Below are 14,358 nucleotides of genomic sequence, written 5' to 3'. Positions count from 1 at the left end.
TGGAGGTGGGAAAGGGACAGGCACGGGGCTCAAGGTGAGGATGGCGTGGTGTCCCAGTTCAGGAATGCTAGTCCTCGGTTCAGTGCCTTCACTGGGTGCGCCGGACACCGGGAAGGTTCCAGCAGCTTCTCAGAGAAGCCCCTCCTGAGCCCCCACTACCCAACCCAGGCACGGCCACAGGACTCCAGGCTGGGCCGGGCGAGCCCCGGCTGAAAACGCGCCGGGCTGGCACCGACTCGACTCGCCTGCTTGAACCCGGAGCCCGCCGGGGCCCTGCCCTGCGCCAGCACGCCCAGAAGCAGCAGAAGGAGAAGACGAGGTGGCTCAACACCCCCAACACCTACACCAGGGTCAAGCAGGAGCCACAGGGCAGCGCCAGCGGCCAGAGGACAAAGACCACGGAGAGGGTTAGATGGGGCTTGGGGATCCGAAGCTGCGGCTGCACCCGCCGGACAGGCTCCCAGCGGGGCCAGGGAAGGGCCGGGCCGGGCCGGGCCGGGCTGGGCAGGACGGAGCACTGCAGGCGCGCAGAGAGTGAGCACTGCCCCGGCTGACAGCTCCGCCTTGCTGCCCTCCCCTTCCTGCCCTCCCCTTCCTGCCGGCCCTCCCCGCACTCCGGGCCGGGCGGGCTCCCAGGGCGAGCGGCGAGGCCGGGCCGCTGCGCCCCGAGGCGCGGCTGATCCGCACCTCGGGCTCTGTCCCCTCAGGTCCGGCCCCGTTCCGCGCCTGCGGCGCCGCGGGAGCACCAGCGCAGGGCTGAGGGGCGGCCATGGGCCGCAGCCGCTCCCGGTCACCGCCGCGGCGGGGTGAGGGGGCATCGTGGGACCGGGGGGACGGAGGGAGGGAAGGGAACCCTGGCGGCCAGGGGACACCCGGTGCCCGGGGGGATCCGGGTGGAAGGGCCAGGCTCGGGGGCGGCCCAGGGTAAGGGGGGACTGAGACCCTCCGGGGCGGGGGACGGCGAGGAGGCCCCGGTTCCTCGCTCTCGGGGAGAGCAGACTCCCTCCCTCATACTCCTTCTTCCTCATCCTTTTCCTTCTCTTCTACTTCTGCTCTTCCTCCTCTCCTTTTCCTCCTTCTCTTCCTCTCCATCCTTATCTTCTCCTCTCCTCCTCCCCGTCTCCTCCCACCCTTCTCCACCTTCCTCAGGTTTTTGGGGACCGTCGCCCCCTCCTGGCTGATCCCCGCTGGGTGATTTCCCCCCTGGATGATTCCCCCCGCTCCGGGTGGGTTTTTTCCTGCTGCTCTTTCACTCCCGGGGGTGCCCAGAGGAGTCCCTGAGGCCAGAACTGTTCTGGAGGGGTGGGAGGGCTGTCCCGGAGTCTCCGCTCGGGAGCTGGGATTTTCTGTGGGCTTTCCTTTGGGAAGTGGGCAGGGAGGCAGGAGCTGATCCTTCCCCGGGCAGAGCGCCGGCGCTCGCGCTCCACGTCCCGGGACAGGGACAGGCGGCGGCGGGAGCGATCGCGGTCCCGGGACAGGGACAGGAGGAGGAGCCGGTCCCGCTCCCCACACCGGAGACGATCCAGGTGAGGGCAGGGGCCATCGAGGTGAGGGTGGGGACTGTCCAGATGAGGCAAGAGACGTCCACATGAGAGCAGGGATGATCCAGGTGTGGGCAGGGACACCAGTGCGGGGTGGGGACAGCTAGGTGAGGGCATCCTGGGTGACCCGGGGACAATGGGAGCCCCAGATGGGGATTCCAGGTGGGAATTGCAGTCCCACCTTGTGTGCCCCAGCAGGTCTCCACGCCGGCACCGCTCCAGCTCCTCATCACCAGCACGACCCAAGGAGCGTCGGGATGAGGAGAAGAAGGAGCTCAAGGACTCCAAGAAGGAGCGGCAGATCACAGGTGAAGGGGGATTTTCTTCTTGGAACACCCCCAGATGTCCTGTGGGGCCAGGACCAGCCCAGGGACACCCAGATTTTTGGGAATCCCAACATCCATGTTTGCTGAATCCCCAGTTTTCTTCCCTCAGAGGAGGATTTGCAGGGCAAGACAGAGGAGGAGATCGAGATGATGAAGATGATGGGATTTGCCTCCTTTGATACCACCAAGGTGAGCACGGGCCTGAGGCCACTTCAGGGGCTCTGCAGTCATTTGCCCTGTTTGGGGATAATCCATGAGATTTTGGGACATTTCTCCTCAGGGGAAGAAAGTGGACGGCGCTGCCAACGCCTACGCCATCAACGTGTCCCAAAAGAGGAAGTACAGGTGTGTTCCCCCTCCTTTGGGATAGGAAGAGGATTTTGTTTTGTGGGGTAACTGTGGCCACTGTCTCATGGTGATTCAGCCTCCAGGCCTGGGGAAAACAGAAATTTTGTGAGGTGTAGACTCAAAAGCAGAGGTGAGAGTTCTCCAGATTCCCCTGGGAATGGGGAAATTGGGAGGATGAGGAGTGAGAAGCACATTAGGAGCAGGTGGGATCTGCCCAGTGAGGCCTGAACAGGATCGGAGCAGCAGGAAGCGACATTTCACCTGGTTTATTCCCGAAAAACACCCAGTTTGTCAATTCTGCTCCCTTCCTGATGAGAACCTGGGATCCTCACACAGCCCAACCTCTGGAGCAGCTCCTCGCCGGGAGCCTTCCTGGCCGCTCAGCCGCATTCCCAACCTCCCCTAGGTATTTTTGTCCCTATTTCCCTGGGTCCAGGGCTGACTCTGGTTCCATCCTCACCCAGGCAATACATGAACAGAAAAGGAGGATTCAACAGGCCCCTGGATTTCATCGCCTGACACTGGGACATGACTCCTACGATGGAAGGATTTCACTTCACTGCACTCTACTGGGTGGCTCTGATGATAGATTCCAGTGGAATTTGGGTTATTCCCAACAAGTCCCACAAGCCAGAGCTGCCATGAGTTTCCGTTTCCTCGGTTTTTGTTATTTTTTTTACAACAGAGGTTGGTTTCTGGGTGGGATTTTGCTGTGTTTTCCCTGTTTTTGGTTTGTTTCCCTGTTAATAAAACCCTGGATGTATTTTTTCCTTTAATTTTTATCATTTAGAGATAAAGCAGGGCTTCCACTTCCCCTCCCATAAATCCTTGGAACTGATACAGATCAGTTCAATTCCATGGGGCCCCATTTGAGCCCTGGGCTGAAACCAAAGGTGCTTGGTGGTGGTGGTGGGAGGTGGTTCTTCCTCCTTCAACCCCACCCAATTATCAGTCTGGGGCTGGGAGGCCCCTCCATCACCTGCCCCCCGGGGGGGGCAGTGGGATCTGGGGTGCTCCCAGTTTAAGCAGCGCCTTTGGGTGCTCTGACCCTGCCTAGGGTGGGGGGGCGGGGTGCTCTCTCTGCAGGTGGTTCTTGATTTGGAGGGCCCAAGGTGCTCCCGGCAGTGGGACAGAGTGGGGGGCCTGCCCGGGGATGTCACTGCCCTGGCGTGGGGGTCCCTCCCAAGGTGGGTGGCTGCTTGGCAGGGGGAGTGGTGTTACCAGCTCTGTGCGGGAGTCTGTCCTTGCCAGATTCCCATTCCCCGGGGGAGTCTGGTCGTAATGCGGGGATTCCCTGTCCCTGGGTTTGTCCCTGCCCAGGCAGTCCCCGTTCCCGGGGGTCTGTCCCCGTTCCCGAGGGTCTGTCCCCGTTCCCGGGGGTCTGTCCCCGTCCCGGGGGTCTGTCCCCATTCCCGGGGGTCTGTCCCCGTTCCCGGGGGTCTGTCCCCGTCCCGGGGGTCTGTCCCCATTCCCGGGGGTCTGTCCCCATCTCGGGGGTCTGTCCCCGTTCCCGAGGGTCTGTCCCCGTCTCGGGGGTCTGTCCCCATTCCCGAGGGTCTGTCCCCATTCCCGAGGGTCTGTACCCGTTCCCGAAGGTCTGTCCCCGTTCCCTAGGGTCTGTCCCCATCCCGGGGGTCTGTCCCCATCCGGGGGGTCTGTCCCCGTTCCCGGGGGTCTGTCCCCGTTCCCGAGGGTCTGTCCCCGTTCCCGGGGGTCTGTCCCCGTCCCGGGGGTCTGTCCCCATTCCCGGGGGTCTGTCCCCGTTCCCGGGGGTCTGTCCCCGTCCCGGGGGTCTGTCCCCATTCCCGGGGGTCTGTCCCCATCTCGGGGGTCTGTCCCCGTTCCCGAGGGTCTGTCCCCGTCTCGGGGGTCTGTCCCCATTCCCGAGGGTCTGTCCCCATTCCCGAGGGTCTGTACCCGTTCCCGAAGGTCTGTCCCCGTTCCCTAGGGTCTGTCCCCATCCCGGGGGTCTGTCCCCATCCGGGGGGTCTGTCCCCGTTCCCGGGGGTCTGTCCCCATACCGAGGGTCTGTCCCCGTCCCGGGGGTCTGTCCCCGTTCCCGAGGGTCTGTCCCCGTTCCCGGGGGTCTGTCCCCGTTCCCGAGGGTCTCTCCCCATCGCGGGGGTCAGTCCCCATCCCGGGGCTCCCTGTACGGGGGCGGTTCCCGCCCTGCTCACGTTACCCCATTAGCAGAGGCACCGCCCCTTCCCCGTCTGCCCTCACCATTGGCTGAGCGGCAGGAAGTGAGTCAGGGCAGCGCGTGCAGCCGGCGGGGCGGGGCCGGTTGTGTGGGTGGGGCGCCGCGGGGAGGTCGGGCCAATGGCGGGAGGGCGTGGCGCTTTCGTCCAATGGCAGCGAGCGGGGGGCGTGTCCTCAGCTGCGGCCGCAGCCCCTCTCCGCCGCTCGTGGAGGTGCTGGGCGGGGCCTCCGGTTCGTCCTCCAATTAGCGGCGATGAAGGGCGGGGCCTCTCCCAGTCTCCGCCAATGAGTGACGGAGGGGGCGTGGCGCGCGCGGGGTCTGGCGGAGCGGCGTTCGGGGCGGGCAGAGGCCGCCGCTCCCCCCCCGCCGCCGGTCGCGGCCCTTCCCGGCCCCGCCATGGCCGCCCCCCCCCGTCTCGGCATCCAGATGCTGCTGGAGGCCGCCGAGTTCCTGGAGCGGCGGGAGCGAGGTACCCCCCGCCCCCCCCGCGGTGTCCCCCGTGCCCCCGGCCGGGCCCCGCGGTGACCCGCGCCCGCCGTTGTGTCTCCGCAGAAGCTGAGCACGGTTACGCCTCGCTGCGGCCCGGCGGGAAGGACGGGGAGACCCCGCGGCGCCGCGCCAAGGCCCGGAGGAGCGGCGGCGGCGGCAGGTGACGGCAGCACCGGGCGGGGCGGGGGGACCGGACCGAGAGGGCCCGGCCGTTGAGGGGCTGCGGGTCCCGCCCGGCCCGGCCGGGAGAGCTCCCAGCATCGTGCGGCCGGGCCTGGTGCGGCCCCGCTGTCACTGGGCGTGGGTGACAGGCCCGAGGGGGCCCCCGTGTCCGTGTGTCCGGGCCCGGTGAGGCCGCTGTTCCTGGGCCTCTGGCCGGGCCGGGGTTACCCCCTCGGTCCCCGGGCTCTCATGAGGCCCCGCTGTCACCGGGTCTGCGACAGGGCCGGGGGGAGCCCTCCGGTCATGACGCTGTTCAGTCTCTGCTGAGGTCCCTCTGTTATCGGGTGTGTGACAGGCCCGGGGGCTCCCGTTCCCAGGTGTCCTGGCTCGGGGAGGCCCCGCTGTCACTGGGCCTATGGCCGGGCCGGAGTGACTCCCCGGTCCCCAGGCTCTGGTAGGGCCCCCCTGCCACCACTGGGGATGTCACAAGGCCGGGGGTACCCTCCTGTCTCCAGTGTTTGGGGGACAGGAAGGTCCTCCTGTCACTGGGTGTATGACAACACTGGGGGACCCTCCTGTCATCAGGTGACCCGGCTCAGTGAGGTCTTGTTGTCACTGGGTGTGTGACAGGACTGGGTGGGGCTCTGCTGTCACCAAAGTCCTCCTGTCACCGGGTGTGACACCGTGGGTGGGACCTTTTTGTCCCTAGGTGACTGGCCCAGAGAGGTCCTGCTGTCAACAGCGCTGTGGCAGGGCTGGAGGGGACCCTCCTGCCACCTCCTTAATTATCCACCCTGAAACCCACCCAGGGCCTCCCATTATCCCTCCTTGGTTGTTCCTCTCTCTTACCCCTTGCTGATTTTAAATCCCAAACCACCTTTTCTCCAAGCTAAAGTTGGCTCCAAGCACCTACACTGAATTCCAGGAGCAAATCCCACATCCTGGAGGCTTTAATCCATCACTTTAATAACCTTAAAATCACTTGGATCCTCGTGGCGAGGGAACCCTCAGCTGATTTTGGGAAGGGCTGGCTCCAGGGTGTGCCCCCAGCCAAGGAGACGCCGTGAGGGGCAGCGGGTCCATCCTGACACGTCACTGGTGCCGGATGGTGCCAGGGAGGAGCCAGGCCCTGAGGGCACCACATCTGTCACTCTTTTCCTGGTTGGGAGCGATCCCGTCTGCGCGACGCCACGGTGGCCGACCTTTGGCAGCTGCCAGAACAAATCCACCTGGATTTGCCCGTGCCGTGATTCCCCGTGTCCCCCGGGTCGGGGTGGCTCCCATGTGGGTGTTTCAGGGTGTCAGGAGCCCCTTGGGGGGCAGCCAGGGCCCCTGGGCTCAAATCAAGCACGCTCCAGGTGAATCTGGGGGTTTCTTCTCCCTGGACATGCTCCGGGTTTCTTCTCGGAATATTTTGTTTGCTTCAGGCCAATCTATTATGATTTTCAGGAATAAATAACACATTCCAAAGGGAAAGCTGGTGATCAGCTGAGGCTTAAACTGGTGGGAATCCAAATCAGTGACTTTGTGGGCATGAGATCGCTCTGGAGGGGATGCAGGAACCACAGGTGTGGGAGCTCCACCTGCCTCAGGGTGAAGCTGCCATCCCCTCTGTCCTGGCTTATTTTATCCAAAATTAAAATCCATCAATGAATTCATCTTTTTCTAAATACTGGTGATGGTGAATGCAAGTCCAAAAGAGAAAACAGTCATTCCAGTGAGGATCCATGCAAAAAAGATGATGGATTTGTAATTAATGATTGTGAAGACGATGGGAGCTTCACCTCTGTCTGCACCAGTGCTCAGGAAGTGTTTGGATAATTTAGAATCAAGGAAAAAAACCCATAAGGCTGCAGGCCATGGCAACCCCTTGGTAAAGGTCTGTGTGTGAAACATGCAGATTTATGTCGGGAAAAATTTAATGGAGAGACTGCACAGGAGACAAAGAGCTGAGCACTTCCATTGTGCCAGGATAATCCCATTGGAGTGGGAAGTGTCTCTGCTGGGATAGAATATCTGGGATAGAATATCCCCACATTTCTGGGGATGTGGGACATGTGGCCCTGATCTTGCCAGAAAGCAACAAAACCACTGGAGAAGGGTGATCCATCAGGAATACTGCTGGAAAAGGGAAGGAGACCTCGGAGAGCATCTTCCACTGCTGTGATGGTGACATTCCTCATTTTCCCTTTAGTGACATCCCTTGTTTTTCCAGCACTCCCAGATCCCGTGGGGCCATCCCAGTAGACATCTTCATCCACGTAGCCTGTGGGTTATTCCCACACTTATGTTTTCAGGCACGTAACAGCATTTTCCGCAAATTAGAGTGGAGCTTCTTGAGGCCTCTGGAAGTTTTGGGAAGTCAGTAGGCTTCTTCAGCAGCTCTCCCTAAGCACCACTCCTGGGAGCACAAGCTGTGTGGCCTCCTGTGGCTTCTTCCTGGATTTCAGTGAAGGGAAAGTCAGTCACAGCTTGTGTTTTCCACCTTTTCCCAGCTCTGTGGAAATTGGGAGTTTCAGGGGGATTTGTTGTGGTTTGTGTCAGGGGTGCATTCAGGGTCTCCTCCAGAACTGCTCTGTGCTGTTGGACTCTGGGAAGGCTTTTTCCACATTATGTTCCTGGCAGGTCGAGAGACAGGGATGAGCTGTTGATCCCAATCCCAGCTCTAAAACTTGAGTTTCTGGTTTCAAATCCCATTTTATGGTTTTCCTGGCCCTTTCATTGTCACTTATCTGGCAATTTCTGCATCTGCATCCTGCCATTCACCATCCCTGGGGTGTGGAGCTCTGGAAGCCCCCCAGGTTTGCAGCTTTTCCAGAGAGCTTTTTCTAATTCCCACATGTTAATCCCAACTGTTAATGCCTAATCAACCAGAGGAATTAATAACTTCTTCTTCTTTTCCAGGTCAACACACAATGAGATGGAAAAGAACAGGTGAGTGCCAGAGGGTTGTCAGGAGCTGGGCTGGGGGGAATTATTGCTTTTCCAAGGTTATTCCACCCCTGGAATACCCCTGGAAAAGCAATTTGAGAGGGGGAGTGGGAGGGAAGGAATGGGATAAAGGATATCAAGGATTAAGGCATTCCCTGTCCCTGGTTGTTGGGAATGATATCCATCTCCACAGCCAGCTCCCGCTCTGCATATTCAGGAAAATTATCTTTTCACAGGCTCATCTTTGAGGCAGTTGGAGTTTGGGATTTATCCCACATGAATCCCACTTTCTTTTTTTTTTTTTTTTCTTTTTTTTTTCTTTTTTTTTTTTTTTTCTTTTTTTTCTTTTTTTTTTCTTTTTTTTTTTTTTCCTGTATTGTCATCCCGAGATCCTGTGGGTGAGGAAATCCCTGTCTACTCACAGCGTATCCCAAACAAGACCAGCAGGTCATTGCAAAATCCATTTGAAGCTGCCCAGGATCAGGCGGTTCAGGGATGGGTGTTACAACCCATTCCCAAGGATCTGACCTACATGTTGGGATTGGAGTAATGGACACAGGGAAGCTGAGATGTGCTGGAAGCAGAAAAAGGGATTTCCTCAGGGAGCTGGAGTTTCCCTCCAGCATTAACATCCTACCTGTTAAAGCAGAGAAAACCCAGATGTTACTGGAAGAGGGAGGATTCCTGGAGCACGGTCCGTGCTCTTGCAGGGATCTGTGTTTTTTGTATCCAAAATCACCCTGTTCCTACTAAAAATATGGAAAGGGATTTGCAGCTGGGCGTTAGCCTGGGCAGCTTCAGTTGTCAGCAGGAACCAAACAGCACTCCTAAGATGGAACCTTTTCAGGAAGAGAATAACCAAAAGTGGATATTCTCACTCAGAATTCCGAGGTCACTGGTATTTCGTTGCCTGGGATCATCACAACAGCCCTGGATGCCATCAGGGTTTATCCAGGAGGCTTTTCCAACCTTTTGCCTGGCTGCAGTTTTCTCCCAGTTTCTGGAAGTCTGTGGAGGATGGGAAGGCTCCTGGTCGGGTTTAGCTCCCATTTTTCCACAGCAGAGGGGTGGGAATGCCCTTCAGGAAGCTGATCCAGCTGTGTGTTCCCATTCCAGGCGTGCCCAGCTCCGGCTGTGTCTGGAGAGGCTGAAGGGGCTGGTGCCACTGGGGGCGGCAGCTGGGCGGCACACGACGCTCAGCCTCCTCACCAGGGCCAAGCTCCACATCCAGGTGAGCCCAAAAACGGGAGCCGGCACCCAGAGCAGAGCTGAGAGTGGCATCCCAGTACGGGACATGGGCTGGGAGAGTGCTGGGTGGGCTGGGGTAACTGGGAGAGTACTGGCATCATCATGGGATAACGGGGGGCACTGGATTGTGCTGGGATAATGAGGAGAGGAGGAGAGAGGAGAGAGGAGAGAGGAGAGAGGAGAGAGGAGAGAGGAGAGAGGAGAGGAGAGGAGAGGAGAGGAGAGGAGAGGAGAGGAGAGGAGAGGAGAGGAGAGGAGAGGAGAGGAGAGGAGAGGAGAGGAGAGGAGAGGAGAGGAGAGGAGAGGAGAGGAGAGGAGAGGAGAGGAGAGGAGAGGAGAGGAGAGGAGAGGAGAGGAGAGGAGAGGAGAGGAGAGGAGAGGAGAGGAGAGGAGAGGAGAGGGGAGGGGAGGGGAGGGGAGGGGAGGGGAGGGGAGGGGAGGGATGGGGTAACTGGGGGAGTTCTGAATTGGGCTGGGATAACTGGGAGAGCACTGACATCAGGCAGGGATAACTGGGAGAGCCAGCATTGGGCTGAGAGGACTGGGAGAGTTGGAATGCGTACAGCTCCACATCCCAAGCATGCTGAAGACAGGAGCCCCTCGGGAGCTGGCAGTGGCTGCGCTGGGGTGGTTTGGGCCAGGAATGCCGAGTGGTTCCGAGGGAATCCCGGGGACTGTGTGTGCCGTGTGTGCCGTGTGGCTCTGAGGGAATCCTGGGGACTGTGTGTGCTGTGTGTGTCTGTGGCTCTGAGGGAATCCCGGAGCTCAGGGTGCCGTGTCTCCCCTGCAGAAGCTGGAGGACCAGGAGCGCCGGGCCCTGCACCAGATCGAGCAGCTGCAGCGGGAGCAGCGGCACCTCCAGCGGCAGCTGGAAAAGCTGGGAATGGAGCGGGTCAGGATAGACAGCATCAGCTCCAGCCTTTCCTCCGAGCGCTCCGACTCGGATCGAGGTGAGAGCCTGCACTGGGGGATGGCCGGCGAGAGGCCTGGCCGTGCTGGAACTCCAACCATTCCCATTCCTCCGGCAGAAGAGATGGATGTGGATGTGGAGAGCACAGATGACCTCCCAGCCGACCTGGACTGGAGCAGCAGCAGCCCCAGTGACTCGGATGAGCGCGGGAGCCTCCAGAGCCTGGGCAGTGACGAGGGATACTCCAGCTCCGGCGGGACCAGGGCAAAGCTGGCGAGCAGCCGGAAGCTTCCTGCCGGGATTTAGGAAGCGCTTCCCGTCGCCGTGGCACCACCGCTGTCCCCTTGGGATCCCTTTAGCCAGCACACCGACCCTGCCAGCATTCCCTGCACCGAAACACCGGAACGTCCCGCCCGTCCAGCTGCTCCTGGGGCTCCGTTGGCATCGCCAAACCTCCCCCGCCAGGCCCTACATTCCAGCCATGCCTGAAGCACCCGGGAATATCCTGGCAATAACAGTGACCTCAAGAGCCTTCCCTGGGTTCTTTCCAAGGCGATCACTGCCTGGTATTCCCTATCTTCTCTACATTTGAGTGGCAACATCACGTTCCAAATCCTCAGGACCCAAAAAGCTGAGTTTTTGAGAGGAGATACAAAGAGAGAACTGATCCTTTGTGGAATTTCCATCCGTGACAGAGTAGAGCCAAACTGGGAACACAGAGCGTTTCGGGCACAGGGATCAGCCTCAGTCAGGGGTTCCTTCCCCCGACTCTAAATATTCAGGGACACCCCATCCCAGCCCTCCCATTGTCCCAGAGCATTCCTGGCATGGGGAGCAGCGCTCCAGGGGCTCAGAGCCATCCTCACCCCTCGGGTCGGCCACCTCCAGGTTGGGAAGTTTCTGCCCTCCCTAAACCCAAAACCGTCACCTCCTGTGGCACGGCATTCCAGACTCCTGGAATTCCCTTTCCACGCTTTCTAGTCTCGGGGACAATTTTTTCTACCTCGGAGGGAGCCCACGGACTCTCTCCACCCCTTCAGCACAAAGATGATGCCTCTGCTCAGCAATAACCCCACGGGACTCCCCGGATTGTGTCCACCCCTCTGGGATTTTTCCAGGCTCGTGGGGGATTCCAGAAGCTACCACATAGAGAGGGGAAGCCCCAGGGGCCAGGGGGGTTCCAAGCTGGAGCACACGTGAGCTGTCTGTGGTGTGGGTTTGTTTCTCAGTGCACTGGAAGGAGCATTCCCAGCCTTTCCTGCTTTTAGAGATGCTCTGGGAATGTTGACATGTAGAGAGCTCTGCTTCCAACACCTTCCTTTTCCCCTCGAGCTGATCCAAGGGCTTTTCCAGCCCCATGAAGCTGGCCAGGTCCTGGTGAGGAGTTGGCAAGGAGCTCTCCCAGGGCTTTTCCCAGCGCTGGGATACAAACCCTAATCCTCTGTCAGTCCCTTTCAGGAAACTCAGGTGCTGAAAGGCATTGAGATGCTCCATGGAGTGCAGGGGGATGAGCAGCAGGAGACTCCAGTGCTTTTTCCTTTCCTTTGTCCTTTCCCCTTTTTCTCCTTTTTCCCTTTTCCTTTTTCCTTTTTCCTTTTTCTTTTCTCCTTACCCTTTTCCTCTTTCCCTTTGCTTGCTCCTCTTTTCCCTTCCTCCTTTCCTGCTTTTCCTTTCCTTTTTTTCTCCTTTTCTGTTCCCCTTTCCCCCTTTCTCATTTTCCCCCTTTCTTTTCCATTTCAAGTCCAATTCCTGGCTCACTTGGGGAAGTGGAAAGCCACCCACAGGCCCCACAAGTTGCCCAAATCCTTCCAATTCTGGCTCTTTTTCCATGTGCTGGTTCCTAAGAAGAAAAAAAACCCCAAACCACAAGGAATTTTCCTTTAAATCTCCTGGAATTTTCCACCCTCTGGCATTGTCAAAGACTGTGGACAGCTGAGCTCAACCCTCTGCACCAGTAAAAAGAGGGGAAAAAAGGCAAAAAGGTGGAAAACATGGAGAAAAATAGGAATATCAGCCCTTGGGGGCTGGTGGCTCAGGTGGCTTTTGCCTTCACCTGGGGAATCCCAGCTGAACCCTCTGGGCAGGTGATTTCTGGCATTGGAAAGGCTCTTCCAGAGGTACAAAACGTTGATTTTTGGTTGGTTTTGGACTTTCTGAAGGTTTGGCCTCAGCACAAATGAGGGGGTTTGGCAGGTTTGTGCCTTTTTGAGTTCCTAATGCCTATTTTTTCCCCTTTTTTCCCTTCCTATCCCAGACTGACCCTTCCTGGCCCTTTGCACTGTCAGGCTGTGCTCCGGGAACCCCAAAACACTGCACTAACCCGGAATCTCTGGGTCCCCAAAGGTGGTGCCAACCTTTTCCTGGAATTCACTGATCCACCAGCATTCCTATGAAATAAGCTGCAGGAAGGACTTTTTTATAGGTTGTGACAAAAATCCAGGGAGTGGGGGGAGCCGGATCGGGGCACAGGTGGGTGGGAATCCAAACCACCCATTTTGGAGCTCTTTTTCCTTTCTTTTTTTCTTATGGAAGGCAGATCCCAAACTGCCAGCTCCCAGGAAGCACCAAAATGTTTGTTTCATCCTTAATTTTTCCAGTGGAGCCATCCCGTCTCCACTCAACCTTTCCTGTATTATTCTTTGGAACGCCTCTTATTTGTGCTTTTCCATCATTTTTTCTGGTTTTTTTGCTTCCCAAGAAGTGGATCCACCCCAGCCTCGGCTCCGTTGGGCAGTTGGGAGCAGACACGGATCCCATTTCCAGCCGTTCCTGCTGTAAATATCCCATTGTTGGGCTGAACCCCATGTCAAGCCAATAGAATGGTGCTTTTTTTTTTAGGAATTCCATGTTTTAGGAGATCTTTGCTGTGTCCATGGATATTTCTGTCTTGTTTGATTGTTAGGAAATAAATTATTTCGTTATGAAAGAGAGGTGTGAGCTGGAATTTGCTGCGGGAAGGGCCTGGGGATGGTGAGGGTGGAGATCCACACTCCTGTGGGGACTTGTGGAGGGTGAGAAGGCCCCCCCTGAGCCTCCCTTTCTGCAGGCTGAGCCCCCCACCTCCCTCAGCCACATCCTCATCCCTGTGAAAGCCCTCCCAGGTGCTTTATTCCAGTGCTGCTCCTGGTTTTGTGATTCCCCGGGCCTGGCTGGGGCTTTGTCCCTTCTCTTGTCCCTGGACTGTGCCAGGGTCACTCCTGGCCGAAGGGCACCCCTGGCCCAGCCCCTGCCCTGCGTGTCCCCAGAGCTGCCCGAGGGGGATATGGGAGGTCTGGGAAGGGCAGGGTGGCACTTGGTGTGGGGCACAGGGTGTGGCATGGGGATTTGGGGCACACACAGGGGGCACAGGAGGTGGCAGAAGAACGCGGGATGCACAGGGGTACAAGTACAGGGCAGCCCAGGGGAGTGGTACACAGGGTGACAGAGGGGCATGGGGCAGGGCTGTGCCACCCCAGGGCCCATCCCAGTGCCTCACCTGGGGCAGGTGCCCCCCCGTGGGACCCCGCCCTCCGGCCGCACCCACACTGAGGGCTCTCGAGTGGCGAGTGGGGTCAAGTGGTGACCAGGGAGGGACATGCCGGGAAGTGAAGTGGGGGGAGGGGGACAGGGGGCCACGCTCAGGGGGTGGCAGGGCACAAGGCTGGGGGGATGGGCAGGACATGGGGGATACAGAGACTTTGGGGACTGTGGGGGACATGGGGGTGTGGAGACGTGGGAGATGAGCTGGAGGGCACAGAGGGGACATACTGATGCAGGAGAGGGGGCATAAGAACATGGGGGGACATGGGGGACACAGAAACAAAGGGCAGACGAGAGTGGAGACATGGGGACTTGGGGATTTTGGAGGGACGTGGCAGGGTGGGGAAACAGGGATATGAAAGAACAGGGGAACAGAGGAGGCTGGGGGGGATTGGAGAGGATATGGAGGGACGTGGGGGGAATGTTGGGGTGTGGGACCATAGTGACACAGAAGGGACATGGGGACAGGGGGGTGTGGGGGCACGGTGGAGAGGAGGGAGATGGTCATATGGTGGGAAGGACATGGGGGGGTTGGGGAGATGTGGGGAGACTGGGGACAGGGAGAAATGTAGGGGGACAAGGGGGTGTGGGGACATGGGGATGCTGGTGGAGGACATGGCAACCCCAGTGTGAACCCCAATGGGAACGTGAGACCCCAATAGGGAACACAGGGACTGCACTGGG

At 58.9% G+C, this 14,358-nt stretch overlaps 2 protein-coding genes across 5 annotated transcripts; both read left to right on the top strand.

Moving 5' to 3' along the window:
* The first annotated feature begins 585 nt into the window (after positions 1-585).
* SNRNP27 (small nuclear ribonucleoprotein U4/U6.U5 subunit 27) lies at positions 586-2,991 on the top strand. Of its 2 annotated transcripts, none has more exons than XM_063420676.1 (6): positions 586-806; positions 1,406-1,526; positions 1,737-1,849; positions 1,977-2,056; positions 2,148-2,212; positions 2,680-2,991. In XM_063420676.1, exons 1-6 carry the CDS (start codon positions 770-772, stop codon positions 2,732-2,734), a joined length of 471 nt encoding a protein of 156 aa, XP_063276746.1. In that variant the 5' UTR covers positions 586-769; the 3' UTR covers positions 2,735-2,991. The 2 variants fall into 2 exon arrangements, with proteins under 2 accessions (XP_063276746.1, XP_063276747.1); XM_063420677.1 differs by having other exon boundaries at positions 588-806; positions 1,740-1,849.
* A 1,733-nt stretch (positions 2,992-4,724) lies between these two features.
* On the top strand, positions 4,725-13,081 carry MXD1 (MAX dimerization protein 1). 3 transcript variants are annotated; one of them, XM_063420667.1, is made up of 6 exons: positions 4,725-4,884; positions 4,968-5,064; positions 7,971-8,000; positions 9,114-9,228; positions 10,036-10,195; positions 10,277-13,081. In XM_063420667.1, exons 1-6 carry the CDS (start codon positions 4,812-4,814, stop codon positions 10,459-10,461), a joined length of 660 nt encoding a protein of 219 aa, XP_063276737.1. In that variant the 5' UTR covers positions 4,725-4,811; the 3' UTR covers positions 10,462-13,081. The 3 variants fall into 3 exon arrangements, with proteins under 3 accessions (XP_063276737.1, XP_063276735.1, XP_063276736.1); XM_063420666.1 differs by having other exon boundaries at positions 4,727-4,884; positions 10,274-13,081; XM_063420665.1 differs by having other exon boundaries at positions 4,726-4,884; positions 10,036-13,081.
* The last annotated feature ends 1,277 nt before the right edge of the window (positions 13,082-14,358 follow it).

Source organism: Prinia subflava, chromosome 32, assembly GCF_021018805.1.
Source record: "Prinia subflava isolate CZ2003 ecotype Zambia chromosome 32, Cam_Psub_1.2, whole genome shotgun sequence".
NCBI classification, from domain to species: Eukaryota; Metazoa; Chordata; class Aves; order Passeriformes; family Cisticolidae; genus Prinia; species Prinia subflava.
Note: the sequence above shows the minus strand (reverse complement) of the source record. Positions and strands in the feature narration are given on the sequence as shown.